General features: G+C 53.0%; 4 protein-coding genes across 4 annotated transcripts; 1 reads left to right on the top strand and 3 right to left on the bottom strand.

Moving 5' to 3' along the window:
* Positions 1–249: 249 nt before the first annotated feature.
* BROUX77_007929 (uncharacterized protein) lies at positions 250–2,368 on the top strand (the record flags this gene model as incomplete). The annotated part of the gene is made up of 2 exons (XM_073753077.1): positions 250–2,188; positions 2,286–2,368. The coding sequence occupies 2 exons, from the start codon at positions 250–252 to the stop codon at positions 2,366–2,368; spliced, it is 2,022 nt and encodes a 673-aa protein (XP_073602222.1).
* A 1,733-nt stretch (positions 2,369–4,101) lies between these two features.
* BROUX77_007928 (uncharacterized protein) lies at positions 4,102–7,610 on the bottom strand (the record flags this gene model as incomplete). The annotated part of the gene is made up of 2 exons (XM_073753076.1): positions 4,102–4,199; positions 4,271–7,610. The coding sequence occupies 2 exons, from the start codon at positions 7,608–7,610 to the stop codon at positions 4,102–4,104; spliced, it is 3,438 nt and encodes a 1,145-aa protein (XP_073602221.1).
* A 233-nt stretch (positions 7,611–7,843) lies between these two features.
* On the bottom strand, positions 7,844–9,481 carry BROUX77_007927 (uncharacterized protein; the record flags this gene model as incomplete). The annotated part of the gene is made up of 1 exon (XM_073753075.1): positions 7,844–9,481. One exon carries the CDS (start codon positions 9,479–9,481, stop codon positions 7,844–7,846), a length of 1,638 nt encoding a protein of 545 aa, XP_073602220.1.
* Positions 9,482–13,539: 4,058 nt separating this feature from the next.
* Positions 13,540–14,956, bottom strand: BROUX77_007926 (uncharacterized protein; the record flags this gene model as incomplete). The annotated part of the gene is made up of 5 exons (XM_073753074.1): positions 13,540–14,194; positions 14,256–14,336; positions 14,397–14,630; positions 14,688–14,832; positions 14,899–14,956. The coding sequence occupies 5 exons, from the start codon at positions 14,954–14,956 to the stop codon at positions 13,540–13,542; spliced, it is 1,173 nt and encodes a 390-aa protein (XP_073602219.1).

The following is a 14,956-nucleotide window of genomic DNA, read 5'->3' as shown; positions in this document are numbered from 1 at the left end:
CTCGAGGAGACAAGCAACAGGGACGAGAGGCGCAGATCGATATGCTTCCTACGCAAAGCCCCAAGCTTCCAGGCGTATACCTCAACAATGCTCCCCACACATCCAGACCTCGCAGCAGTTACGGTCGAAAGCGCGGGAACCACTTTCACAGTGGTGGGGATCTATAACGCGGCAGGCTCTAGCGCAAGGACACATGAAGCGGTGGACAAGATCATGGGGCTGAGAGGGCGTATCCGAAACATGATAATCATGGGTGACTTCAATCTTCATCACGAGCAATGGGACGAGGGCAACACCACCCGGGAAGACAAGGCAGAAGAACTGGTGGAGTGGATGGAAGCGCGCAGAATATTGTGTGCCAATGACCCATCCACACCCACACAAGAAAAAGGTGCGATCTTGGACCTTACCATACTTTCGGCAGACTGCTGGCACAAGGTAGCCCATTACAACTGCGGCGGCGAACTCGAATGCGGCAGCGACCACTCCCCACAGATTCTGGAACTGTCAGCCCGGGCGCCTAAACCAGACAAAATTCCAGTCCGGAGGATGGAAGATACCGACCCGCAAATCTTCGCCGATTCATGCCGCAGAACGGCTTCAATAATGGAACGAAGATTCCAGATGGAAGACTTCATGACGGTCCAGGCTCTGGATGAGACGGCGGAACAGCTGCTCGGGGGGATACAAGAAGCTTTCGAAGAGGCTACACCCACAAGACATGTTTCAAAGTCAGGGTATAAATGGTGGAACTCAGAGTGCCGCGAGAAACACAGGGAAGCATGCGCAGCCAAAAATAGCCTCCTTTCACTGTTGTACATGAAGAAACTGGGAGCGTCAAACCTCGGACCTGAAATCACGGAGGCAAAGAGGGTAAATCAGGAGGCCAAACAGGAACTACAGGAATCCATCAAGAAGGCAAGCGGCGATTTCCACAAGAAGCTCACTGCGACCCTCAAAGGACTGCCGGAGGTGCACAGAGCCGCCAAGTGGCTGATGAGCCCACAAAGGGCACTCACACCAGCCCTAAGAGCTGAGGATGGCACCCTAAAGAGCATCCCAGAGGAAAAAGTAAAAGTGCTTAGAGCACAACACCTGTCAGGCAACGGCATGACGGACCTCCCAAGACCTCACATTGACCAAGGACAAGGCAGAAAATGGCAGCCCATCACGGAAGCAGAAGCAGAACAGGCAATCCGGAAACCACAGAACACTGCGCCAGGCAAAGATGGAATCCAAAACAAACTGCTGGCAATGTGCTGGTCGGTTCTGAGCACCCACATCACCCGCCTGTTCAATGAATGTCTGAAGGCCGGACACCACCCAAAGCCCTTCAAAGCAGCGAAGCTCATTGCCCTCCCGAAATCAGGAAAGAGAGACTGGACAAAGGCCAAATCGTACAGACTTATATCCCTCCTGCCGACCCTAGCCAAAGCTTTGGAGAGGATCATCGCCAAAAGGCTGACGGAGGAGGCTATGGATCGAAGGTTCTTCACGGACAACTACGCATGTGCTCTCCCTAAACGGTCAGCCTCGGACCTCACACTCGCCCTGGCCAACGAAATCCTGGAAAGCCTACAAAAGGGACTCGTGACGTCAATCCTCACTTTCGATATACAGGGTGCATTCGACGGAATTCTCCCCAACAGGATGATCGAAAGGCTACTGAGTCAAGCTTGGCCAAAACACGTCTGCAAGTGGGTTCAATCTTTTCTGGAAGGGAGAACCGCACAAATACATCTGGACGGAAACTCGGAACCCCCTGGACCAACAAGCGGAAGCCTGCCGCAAGGCTCGCCTATCTCGCCCATCCTGTATATGCTATTCATGGCGCCGCTATACAGCACCTGGAAAACACAGCTGAAAGGCTACATGGATGACGGACTGTGGAAGGTGGAATGCAAGACGGCAAAGGCGTGTGTCAAGGATCTAAAGACGGCGATGGAGTTTACCATGCGATGGTGTACAGCGAACGGCCTACAACTGGACCACAACAAAACCGGCCTTCTACACATCACCAGAAAACGCAAGGAAGAGAACCCGGACCTTCACATCGATGGAATTCCTACAATCAGAGCCACTCCCAAGACAGGCAGCCTGAAATGGCTCGGAGTACACTTTGACAGGACACTATCCTTCAAGACACAAGTGGAAGAAGTCGCCAGGAAGATCACGCGAGTCACGCACAGTATGCGAATACTGAGCGGATGCAAACATGGTGCTCCGGTCAAGGAACTGACACTGGTACTCAAAACGGCCATCGTCCCGGCAATGACGTACGCAAGCGCAACCTGGTGGAAACCCGGCGAACACGGAAACAAAGGCAAAACGGAAACTCTCGGAAAACCCATACGCAACGCCCTCCTAGCGGCGCTCCCCGTTTACAGGACAACACCCACCGCGCTGCTCCACATGACTGCAGGCCTTCCCCCGGTCGAGATAATTTTGGACGCATCAGTGAGAAAGGAGGCTATCCGCTGGTATACGCTAGACCCAGGACACCCTTCAACGGCTACAAGGAACATGCCCAGGACGAAAGATATGCTCAGGCTCTTGCCGAAACCTCTGCCCAGATACGGCCCAATCGTGGACAAGACCACCCCAGCAGACCAGCCACCCCAGAGCGCCCCTCCTTGGGGGGTCAGCAAACAGGAAGCAGCGGAGTGGCACCAAGCATTCAAGGAAGCCCAGCATACAAGAGACATCTGGCTATACACAGACGGCTCCAAACTCATGGACGGATGGTCAGGCGCAGGATGGTATGCAGAAAAGGACAGTACATGCCTGACAAGAGGGAACTTTACATGCGGAAAATGGGCGGAGGTCGCAGACGCAGAAATAAAGGCCATAAGTCTGGGTCTTCAACGTCTCCCCACCCAGCAAATCGAGAGAAACCAAACAATCTGGATTTGCTCAGACAATCAAGCAGCAGTTCGGCGTCTGAACAACAAGGCAACCAAGACGGGCACGTCACAATACGAAGTAGACCTGGCAAAGAATTGGATCCAAACGGTCAAAGGAACGCATCCAGGCCTACAAGTGTGCTGCATCTGGGTCCCGGGCCACACGGACATACACGGCAACGACCAAGCAGACAGGCTAGCAAAAGAGGCAGCAGTGGAGACCTGGGAAAGACATATGTCCCTGGCCAGAGCCAAAAGATGGATCAGAGAGGACACTCACGCCAGGCATGAGAAATGGTTCAAGGAGCAGACAGCCATCAAGGACAATGCCTTCCGTGCCAAGCTCACTTTCCCGAAACCAAGGCAAAGCGCACTCCCAGGAGGACCAAGGCACATACAGGGCGCAGTGCTGGCAGCCATGTCTGGACACGGAGACTTCAGGGACTACCACGAACGCCTCCAGCACGAAGACGCCGTCATCACATGCGATGCGTGTGGAAGAGACAAGGATATATCCCACCAGTGGACCTGCAGGAAGAAGCCACGCCCCTGGAGCGCACCCTTTGTCCAGAAGCTGCTGAGAAGCATAACTGGCAGAAGAACTCTGGCGGTGGCCCTCATCAAGGGGACAAAGGACTAAATCTGATGAGTGCCGTTTTCTCTTTCCTTTTGTTTGTTTGAGTGTTTTTCTTTTCTTTTGTCTGATTCGGATCGACGTACAGGGGGTATCTACAGATGGAGTCCTATGGGACCCGTGAGGGTATAGCCGGACCCAGAATAGATACGGGAGGTGGATGAAGGTAAACCGATGTCAGAAAACTCGGACCCGTGTCTCTGTAGAGCGCAACTGCTCCGGACTCAAAAATCCAAGCGCCTTGACTTGACTTGACTTGACTTGACTATATTTATCGTCTACCAAAATCACTAAGATCACACGACGCCGGATTGGTTACCGGACGGAAGTTTAAAGTCCTCCGCTCGACACGCCCATCGTTTCTGTGTGTTCGGGATGGCGCACCATCCCCAAGCCCCGAAGAACCAGTGGTCCACACTCCGCTATGAGCAAAAGAAAACAAGTAAAAAAAAAAAAAAAAAAAAAAAAGGGAATAGCAAAGAAAATGAAAGAACACAAAACACGCAGAAACACAGCAAAAAACAAAACCACTCTCATCACCTCCCCCCGCTCCCCCTCGCTCGTTCATCCTCTGAAATTGTTGCGCCTGTTGATGGGGTCGCCTCTCTCGGTGCGTGCGCTCTGTAATGGCGCCATTTCACCTCCAATCTCTTTGCAAGATACTTGCATGAGCTGTTTTTGCGGAGTAGCTTTTTGACAAAGTTCTTCCGCAGTCGTCGCTTGTTGCTCATACAGGACCAAGGGTGGAAGGGCTCCTTTGGCTGCTGGCAAAGCGGGCAGTTCTTCTCGGCCTCTGTGTGGTCGAACCGGTCATGATACTCCGCGAAGTCGCCATGGCCCGCTCGGGCAGTCAGGATGCGAGCGATGGTGGATCTGTGTTGGCCCTTAAGCCAGTCAACCTTGTAGGCGTTTGTCGACTCGAAGCGAGCCCCAATGTGGCTTCTAGGCTCGCAACTCTCGGTCCACGCCTTGAACTCGGCGTTCAGCTGCAACTTCTTCCATCTGCGTGCTGACGCAAGGGACATGCCTCCAGGCCTGACAAGCAGGACCTCGCTCTCACATCCTCTCTTTGCCAGCCCGTCGACGAGCTCGTTTCCGGGGACGTTGGTGTGGCCCGGGACCCATCTAACAGCGCCAACCGCTGCATCCAGTGACAAGTGCTCGGTGCCTCCCTTCCAGTCGTGAAGCAACCGGCGGATCTCATCAACCTCTCCTTGGGATGTGCCATTCTTTTTGGATCTGCAGGCGATGCGTTGCGCTACGCCCAGGTTATCGAGGCACAGGTACAGGCTACCCGCCTCCGGAGGAGCATTTTCGACAGCTGCTCGGACCGCGTTGACGGCAGCGACAGCCTCGGCATCCGCAACTTCTCGCAGGGTACCACAGGACCCAAACCCTTCGCAAAGCTTAGTGCCTCCGCTGAAGATCGCCCAGCCTGCTCCTGTTCTGCCGTTCTCGTCGCGCGAGCCATCTGAGTAGGCCCATACAGTGTTTGGGTTTGACTCGGCAACTTCTCTTTGGTGCTGCTCAGCAGCCTCATCTTTGTCCAGCTGCGGGGGCAGGGGCTCCGGTGGGCCCTTCTCTTCTGGAAGAAGTTTCTCGGACTCGTGTATAGGGTTCGGAAGCATCTTCTTGTACTCGTCTATGTGACCACCTAGCTCTGTGCTGTACAAAGGGTGGTAGTTGTCTACCGTAGACGCGCGGATGGCAGCAGCCCTCTCATAGTCTCTGAGCAGCATCTCCATGGTCGGCACCGCGGAAAAGATGTGCAGTAGCTTGATGGGCGTCGTGCAATAGACTGGCAGGGCAGCTCTAAGGGCAGCTCTCAGTGCCAGTTCCAATCTCTGAGTCCCTCTGGTTTTATGCATGAAGGAAGACCACGTGGATGACGCATATGTCAGTTGCGGGAGCACACAGCTCCTCACCACATGTAGCAGGCTCTTCACCGGGGTGCCATGGTACACTCCAGCAAGTGCGCGAAGGGCGTTGGTAGTTCTCTTAGCCTTGGCCGTGACCTGTTTGGCGTGCTCCGCGAAGTTGAAAGCAGAGTCCCACCACACGCCAAGCCATCTCAAGGACTTTGACGGCTTCAGGATGTTGCCATTCGGAAGCTCGACGGTGTTCTTGGCCGAGCAGCCACCAGGCCGGCAGTGTAGCAGTCCTGTCTTGTCCCAGTCTAGCTCGAGTTCGTTTTCTCTGCACCACCTATCGACCTTGGACAGAAGTTCGGTGATAGAGAGATTGTTTGTCTTTGCATTTCTTGACGATACCGCGAGCAGGCCGTCATCTGCGTATCCAAGTCCCATGCACGTGCTGTGCAAGTCCGCCATATATAGCATGTAGAGGATGGGGGACACCGGGGAGCCTTGAGGCAGACTGCCTCCTACTTTCCTAGTGACCGCTTCCCCTCCTTCTATGGACAGGGAGACCTCTCGCCCGGTCAGGAAAGATTCGACCCACCTGATCAGCTTCGTTGGCCAACCTTGCTGCCTGAGCCGGCGGACCATTTGTCTTCGCTTCACGGCGTCAAACGCACCCTTGATGTCGTATGTGGCGAAAGTGGTTGTCTCTTTGTACCTTGACCTCCCTTTTATCTTGTCCGCCAGAGCTAGTGTCAGGTCCGCAGCCGCGCGCCGTGGCACTGCGCTAGCGTAGGCGCGGGGGATGATCTTGAGTTCAACTGCTTGGACCGCCAGGCGACGTGCCACCAGTCTTTCCAGACCCTTTCCCAACGTCGAGAGGAGTGAGATGAGCCTGTAGCTTCTTGGGAGCGATTTATCTCGCCCTGGTTTCGGGATGACTACCAGAACGGCTGTCTTGAAGGATTTCGGATGCCAACCAACCTCCAGACAGTCTCGGAACAGTGCCGTCAAGTGTGGACCCAGAACTTTCCATGCGGTCTTCCAGGCGCTGTTAGGGATGCCGTCTGTACCTGGCGCTGTGTTGCCCGGTCGGAAGAGCGCGGTGCGGACTTCCTCTTCGGTCACTTCACCAAGTTCTCGTGCTGCCCTATCTCGTCGGTTGCTCAAGTTTTCGGTTGCTTCTTCTTCTAACTCTTCGGCTTGTGTATGAGTGTCTAGGAGGAGCAGCGCCTTTTCGGTTGTCGTGGACGCCGTTCTGCTCCCTGAAGCCAGAGGAGGCATGCTGTACGTGGCCGCAGCCCGCGTCCATCTCAGTGCCTTGAAGACGTCACCCGGTTCCTGGATGGCCTCGATGTTCCGCTTCCACATTTCCTTCTTGGCCTTGCGCACTTCTGCGTGGAAAATCTTACGCTTGGCCTTGTACAGCTCGAACACATCGTTTCCCCGGTGTGCCAGCCACGCAACTTTCGCTCGGCGTAACTCTCGGACTGCAGAGTCACAGTCACTGTTCCACCATCGTTTTCCAGTCCCCTTGCCAACAGTCTTGGGGGTGGACCTATCCAGAGCCCGGGTCATAGCTTCTCCGATCCTCCTGGCTCCTAGGTCGATCTCCTCTGGAGTTGTCATTTGATGTATTGAGAGGCCAGCGGCTTCTTCTGCGCACAGCTTCAGAAACCTTTCTTTGTCCATCTGATCCATCTTGTACCTCGCCGTGCGGCCAGATCTTTGAGCGGGGGCTCCAGTGACCGTCGTGATCAACACCTCATGGTCGCTCCCGCAGTCGAGATCACTGCGTACTTCCGTGGTGCAGAGGTGTCCTGTGTTGAGCTCCACCGTGGCGAATGACAAGTCTATCACCGAGGGGGATGCTGGGTTGGCATGACAGGTTGCGATGTCCGGGACGTTCAAGAGGACGGCCCCCGACTCCTCAACCCAATCTACCAGTTTGTCACTGTCGGAGGACTCGTTGGATTCACTATCCCACATGGGTGAGTGTGTGTTCCAGTCTCCGCACAGTATTGCTTTCTGCCCCCGCACGATTTCCTGTGTTTTAGCGGCGGCTATCCAGCGTTGATCGTCTCCCGGGTTTGGGTTGTATATGTTGGCAATCATGGTCCCTTGGCTCAGGCGCACAATCACCATGTCACGATGTCCCATGTTGTCGGCTGTCGTGACTTGCTCTGAGACTAGGTCCTTTCGGATGTACGTCATCGTTCTTGGACGCTCTACCCACTTCGCGCATGGTGCATAGGTGCGGTAGTATCCAACGTAAACCGTCTTCGCTTCTGCTAAATCTCTCCCAATGTATGGTTCTTGGACGCAAACTATGTCCGCTTTTACTGCTATTGCCGTCTGAATGGCGGCAATGTGGTTGTTGTAACCACGATGAGCATTGAACTGAAATATTTTCAGCCCGTTGATTCCTTGTGTGTTTGTACTATACATTAGTTATCACTGGGCTTGGGTCGATTGGCGGTCCGCTTGCTAGTGCGGATTGGCTTGGGGGCACTACTGGGCTCTCTTGAGGCGCGCGTCCTTGGCGTGTCCTGCTCCGAACCCTGTGTCTCCACGTCTGGGGCCTCCGGGGCTGGGAGGTGGGGCTGGGCGGCCGGAGGCTCCTGGGAAGTCAGGTCCTCTACCGCCACGCTAGTCTCCTGTCTCGCGGCTGGTGGGTCTGTTAAGGTTTCTGGCTCTGTGATTCCCTGAGATCTGTGGATTTTCCCGCACTTTTCATTGCGGACTCCCACGTACTTCTCCTGCTGCGCTGTGCGGGTTTCTCGCTTCTCCTGCGCGCTAAGGTTTCTATTTCGGAGAGGGCATTCCGGGTCGTCTGCCGGGTGTGGGCCTCGGCAAATTATGCACTTAGACACGCATTCGTGTGGCACGGTGCAGCAAGTGGGGTGTTCATCGCTTGCGTGTTCGCTAGAGCCGCAGTGTCTGCACAGCTGGGCTCTCGCGCAGAGCTTCTCATTGTGCCAAGCAAAGCACTTGGTGCACTGCTTCTGCGCCTTGGGCCTTTCGAGCAGAAGGCGGGTGAGAATAAGTCTGGATCCCATCCTAATTTGTCTGGGGACCTTGGTACCCTCAGCTGGGATTTTGACCACGAAGGTCGCTTCGTTGCCCTTGTAACTCGGGCTGACGTGTTCGGGGGTGGCTTTGGTGGCCGCCTCGAAACACTCCGCAATCATGTCGGGTGTGACTTCAGCGCTACCAGCACTGCCCAGGCTGATGTATCTGTTTACAGGCCCAACTATGTAGGCGTCACACACGGACGCCTTGTCGATAGTAGTGCCGGGACCGAACCATTCCTTAATGGCTTCTGACTGCTCCAGGAGTGCAGTGCGGCCCTCCGCGTTGCGCGGCTTTAGGGCAAAGCCAGTCCTAATGTGATAGGCGCCAAGTAGCGCCCCTTTGATGCTGTCACTCAGTGCGCGCAGCTGGTTCGTTACAATGAAGCTGTCTGCTTCACGTTTGTCGGATCCGCTGACCAAGCGGACGAAGATTCGGTCATCCTGGCGCGCTTCCGGCTTGGAGACGCGTTTCTCAGGGCTGGGGGTTTCGGAGCTTTTGGCGGCAGCTCTCTTTCTCTTCTTCTGTCTCTTGCTAGAGACGGCCTCCCACTCACCCGACTGCTTGGGCTCGTTGGAGGGTTGGCCACCTTGCTGGGCAGCCTTCGTAGTAGCGGGTTGGGCTACTGCGTTGCCGGCAACTCCTGCATACGTTGCCTTCGGTTCGGGCGCCTCTTGTCGCGTCGGGGGGGCCCGCTGGTCGGCCGGCTTCGTCTTCTGAGCCTGGGTAGATCCGGCCTTCGTCTTGTTGGTGTCATTTGTCGTCTCAGTCCGGGTGGCGGTGGCGTCAGCGGGGGGCGACCCGTTGAGAAGGGTGACCATGAGTGTGGCGGTCATGGTCTCGATGGTGTTCAGTGTTGTGTCGATCGCGGACGCGTTCAGTTCGTCCTTGTACTCCGCGCATTTGGCTTCGAATGCCTCTAGCAGCGGGAGTATAAGATCCTCGACGACTTTTCGTCGACTTTCAAGCATACGGCTTTGCTTCTCGAAAGCCTGCCTCTGTTGGCTAGACATCTTCGCGTCGATGTCGCCGTCGTTGTTGTCTTCGTTTGTGTGGTGAGTTCGAGGGTTGCTTAGGGTTACCTCCTTTTCCTGGAGTTGTAGGAGGGAAGTTTTTGAAAAAATCCAAGCGCCATAGTTTAGGAAGAGTATAAATAGAACAACAACAACCATAACAACAACAAATACAACAGGCTTCGATGGCGCAGTGGTAGCGCAGTGGTCTCATAATTCATGAGGAGTCTGATTTCAAATCATCCCAATGTAAAATGCCATCCAAAGGTCGTGAGTTCGACCCTCACTCGGAGCATATCTTTTGACCATGACGATGTCATGGTGACTTTTTTAGTCTCGTGTTCGCTTGTGTAACGTAAGATTACCGGCTGCGGGCCGGACTGTTTGTCGTACGCTGAGACTTTTCGCCCGGGGCAGCTGAGCCTCTGGGGCCCTACTTTTTGCGCAAGCGCACTGCCAACACTCTGGTGTGAGCACGCCGCCGCCGACTGTCTTTCTTTTATTGCCCAAACACCATTTTTATCACTACATCTGCGGAGAGGCCAGGACTCTAGGCCTTGTTTGGTGCCACGCGGACGAAGGACAGTCAGTAATCCAGTTTCATTACTCTAGACACATGACCTCAGTTATACGGCGGCGATTCTATTTTGACACAAAGTACTTGTCTGTAGAAGAAAAATAAGCGCTCATGTCCTTTCGGCTGCTTCTAGTGGCCAACGTTCTGCAGGGATTCGGGAACACGAGGTCAATCGAGAGGTGTAGCGTGCCCTGCTACAGCTCACCAAAGTAGCTGACGTTCTTGGCGATATGGACGGTATTCTTTTCCGCTAATAGATCTTGCAGAAAAAGGTCGAGGCGGTCAATTCTTGGATGACTTACGAGTTTGTGTGTGATCAGGTCCAGCACAGTCATCCTAAACAAAAATACCCGAGGGCTAGCGGGCCAGTGAACGAATATACACGCCGCACGTAACCATAGGACAACTTTCGCTTGGGCTGGACGCTTGTTAGAGAGATCGGGCACCAGTCTTCCTTAAAACAACTATATATTCAGCCGTAAGCCAGTTCATTCAAGAGAGTATTTTCTTTGCTATCATGGCCATCATAAGATATATTGTTAGCTGAGACTTCCCTTGGCATCTAATTTTACAACAAACCTATGGCCTCCCCTACGTTGGAAGATCAGTTGCAACGACTGACAGTTAACGAAAGATGCGAAGTGGAAAGTCTACCTTTTCGTCCGCCCTCAGATATTCAACGACAAACCCAATTCGATGAGATACCGCGATATCTGTTTCGGGTGTGCACTCCATGCTCCCAGGGAACCACTACCTCTTCTTGGGTTGAATCCATGGAGGCCAGAAACAATACGGCAGACAGCAGAGTTGATATCTTTGCACGAACCGATCGACAAGAAGTTGCAAGAATGATTAATAGACATCTCCGATGGATGTGGAACGATGGCGATAATCTAGTATCGTGGACTAGCTCCTTGTTGGTTGCGGTGGTTTACTTCTTCAACTTGCGAGCAAAAATAAGACATGGCTTGACTTTCGAACAAATAAATCTCTGTATTGTCGATACATCAACACTTCCCGACGACACTTTTATTCGCGACTTAGATTTGATCCAGTGCTACAGTTCACACAACGAGAGCTTGCGTGATTTTGAACGCTTGCGGTCGAAACAACGCAGGGGATTCTTCGGCTACTACTACTTTGGAGAGTACCTCTCGCAAGGGGCACTCACGATTGAAGGGAACTGCCAGATTATCTCGGCACAGGCGTTGATAGATCGAGGGCTGCTCCGTATACGGCCCGAATTTGAAGAGCTAGCTAGTTGGACACTACAAGAAAAACCGAAATGGGCAAACCCTGTCATCGAACTTCGCGAGACCTTCTACGCCAGCAAGACTGAGCGGCCAGGGATCAGCAAAGAGGGAGTTCAGGCTGCCCTAATAATATCCAAGCTATTTGCGCCGCGCTGGAGACTGTTCGTGGCAGCAAGCCTCATTGCGTTGGCTCCTCCACGTAGGGACGATGGGAGTTTCCTAGCGCTTCTTCGACGAGACGTTATCGCAGGTACGTGTCTCCGCCGAGAGCTTGGCCCGAGCTAATCATGATGAAATCCAAACCAACAGCATGTCCTTTGTCAAGGCTTATGACAGTCACCTACGACACACTACCCGAAGTACATGAAGCAAGTGTCATCATACGGAGCGCGCACAAAGACTATCGCCTTGAAACATTAAAGAGCAAGTCGTTTTTGTTGAGTTGGTTGTGTTTTCTTGACTATTAACAGATGGCGCATAGAATTTACTGAAACAATCGAAAGCTCATTGCGGCTCGGTATGATATTGCTACAGGATGGAACGGTTAATCAAGAAGATATACTTGAAGCTGAACAAGACTTTCCTTGTGCCGATTTGGGCTTGGGAGATGTATTGGAAAAGCTTGATGAGGTCCAACATCTGTGCGACCTGCTCAAATCGAAGATGCCAAAGTGACGGGAAAAGATATCAACGCGGTTGAGATGTTTTCACGAATAGTTGGTTGTGTTTCTTATTGCTGAATGAGAGCCGCGTACGTACGTTGAATCATGTAGACGACCTGTGCCCCTTGGCCACCCTCGGTTAGTCGACCTGACTATACAGCTGAGTATATTATTCGCCAATCTTCCAAGGGTTTTTCATCCTCAAATATACATGTATTTCTTTTTGATCAATCTGATAAACGCTGTCTCCCAATCTTGTGCCAGTCATCCTGACGTTCGGTAGCTAGAGCCAATGGATCCCACGTCTTCCACCAAAAGGTAGAGTCCTGTGCCCCAACGCGGCAAACAAACAAATCTATAACTCCGTCTCGTGAACGAGTCTCTGCCGTCACATCAGCTCCTTCGGGAATGAATCCCTCAGAAGGTCTTCCAAGTGACAGCCATGTTTCTGACCAGCTGTGCCCCTTGCGCCAATGCTTTGTGTAGACGCAGCCAGAAGCGTCACAGACGAAAATAGCGAGCTCTCCGGGATGTCTGGTGACTGCTGTCACTTGGGCACCGGAGAGGAAACGCTCATGTGATTCGCCTGCCAAACCTCCAAGGGGTTCCCAGACACCTTCTCCTTCTCGTAAGCCCCGGGACGGCACCCAGCAGCGGGTGTATACTTTCCCATCTTTCCCGCAGACGAATAAATTCAGACAGTCATCCCTGCGAGCCACGGCCACGGTGCCCTTTGCTGCCGAGATATCTTCTTGAAGCGGACTGCCAAGCGACTGCCATTCACTCAACTTGTTTGCCTCAATATTCCACGATGCAGTACATATGCCATTGGGAACGTCGTATGCAAAGAGCTCAATGTGTCCAGGAGGCCGCAATATCGCTGTTAGCGACGAGCCAGATCTAAAGGTACGGCTGCCAGTTTCCACCCACACTTCCTTGCTCTGCCACTCGCCGTTGGCGAACCAGGATGTGTACACCTTTCCGTCTCTACCACAGATGAACAAGTTTATCTGGTCCCTGTTGGGAGAAACAGCAGCCACGTCTGCTCCGCTGGGAAACCCAGAGCCGATCTTCTCCCAGCATCCGAGGGGGAATGGGATAAATTGTCGCCAGGAAAAGTCATTTGTGATTAATGCACCTAGAGGTGACCATTCCTGACCGCACCACCAAGCTGTACGGACACAGCTATCAGTATGGCAAATGAAGAGATCTAAGTGCTCGGCGTATCGTGATATTGCTGTTATTTTTGCGCCAGGCGTGAATGTGCCATCAAGGCTTTTCCAGTTATCTCTATTTGGTCCCCAGGATCGTCCATCAGTCCACCAAGCAGTGTAAATGTGGCCATCCTTTCCGCAAACAAACGTGTCGAGCTTGTCAAGCTGGCGAGAGACAACAGAAATACTGCAGGGCCGACTAATAGCGACAGGCTCGGTGGATGCGCGATCTTCTTTGATCTCAGAGTGACTTTGCTTACGAACTGCACGTTGAGTTAGAAACAAATCTTCTTTAATGATGCGGACTACAACCGCACATTAGCTGCTGGGTTTCTTTTGATTATGTCCAGTCTCATTTCCTGCGTCGTTTCCAAGCCATGGCTTTTTCTGTGCCATGATCCAGATCTCCCCGCGGTGTTTCCGCAAGTGCGTCTAACCTCCTCTGCAAGTCTTGGGTTCTAGCATCCTTGACGCCTTCTCCCAGCGGTTCCGACTTGGCAGCCACAGACTCGGATATTTCGTACGCACCTCCGATAAGTTGCTTCGCACACGAGTTAATTTTCTGGCCAAGTTCGGCTCCTTCGAGGTATATCTCGGTCAAATTCTTGATGTCGCCCAACCTCTGTACCTCCTCCAATCCAACATCGCCAATGTCAGGGACGTTGAAGCGGTAGTATTGGCCGGCCTTGGCTGCCTTGCAATCGTCGCGACGATAGAAGTCGTTTGCCGTTCGCTCTGTCTCGGTTGCCAGATCAGCCAGTAATTGAGCCACGTTGAACAAATACGGCTCGAACACCTTGGGTTTACCCATCCCAGTTCCGAGACTCACGATCACCTGTTCTTGGTTTGGAAACACTTCGCTAGCTTCTCCATGAACAAGCTGCACGGGGTTGTTATAGAACAATCCTCCGTCAGAGTACTTTGATCCATCAATGGTGATAGGGTCAAAGAATGTCAGAGCCGCAGAAGTCGCTCGACAAGCTTCCCAAATTCGCATTATCTCCAAGCTTTGGACGCGTCAATTTCAAAACCTAGCTTCTGTAACCACTTGAAACGAGTGACACTTACGTGGTTTTTGGCTTCCGGAAGTTTCGATAGCTTCGCAGGACAACGGGTGTGGTGTAATTTTGCTGGTGGGAAACGACAAACCTATGCTAGTTAGTGACTGGGATCAGATAAAGATATAGACAATGTTGGATTGAAGCGGACACTTTGCAAGCCGAATCATCGTCTTTGAGCAGTTCGTTCTTCCAGTTGTCACCGATTAGGGACTTGATCGCATTCTCCAGGGGTTCCGTTTTGAACTTTGATCCAACGGTAGCGGCGCCAATCTGCCTCGATATGAAGTTCCTGGGCGTGAATGCCTTCTCCGAAAGGTCCATGTACGCCCTTTTGCACTCTGATATCGATAGCCGGAGTCGGCCGAGCATGATTGCGATGAGTCTATAAAATGTGTGAGATAAGTCTTGGGGCGAAAAGAAACTGCCAAAGTAGCCTTACCCGCCAGTGCTCGTGCCTCCAATCATGTCAAACATTTGCCAGGGCTCAAGAGTTGGCAGGCCCTGCTTCCCCCGGTGGTCGTTGGAAAGATCCATCAGCTGTTCCAACAGAACGAGGGCCGAGAGGCCACGAACTCCACCACCATCTGTAATCGTTTTCAGTAGCTTGCAAACAAGGGCTAATCAAAGCACGAAACGACTCAAGTGCTCACCAATAGAGAGCAATCTAACCGGTTTGCCGGACGAAGCTCCAGATGCAGAACTACTCAT

The sequence above is a fragment of the Berkeleyomyces rouxiae genome (assembly GCF_048999995.1).
Source record: "Berkeleyomyces rouxiae strain 22BRR77 chromosome Unknown BrBRR77_ptg000012l, whole genome shotgun sequence".
Taxonomy (NCBI): Eukaryota; Fungi; Ascomycota; class Sordariomycetes; order Microascales; family Ceratocystidaceae; genus Berkeleyomyces; species Berkeleyomyces rouxiae.
This window is presented reverse-complemented; position numbering and strand designations above follow the sequence as displayed.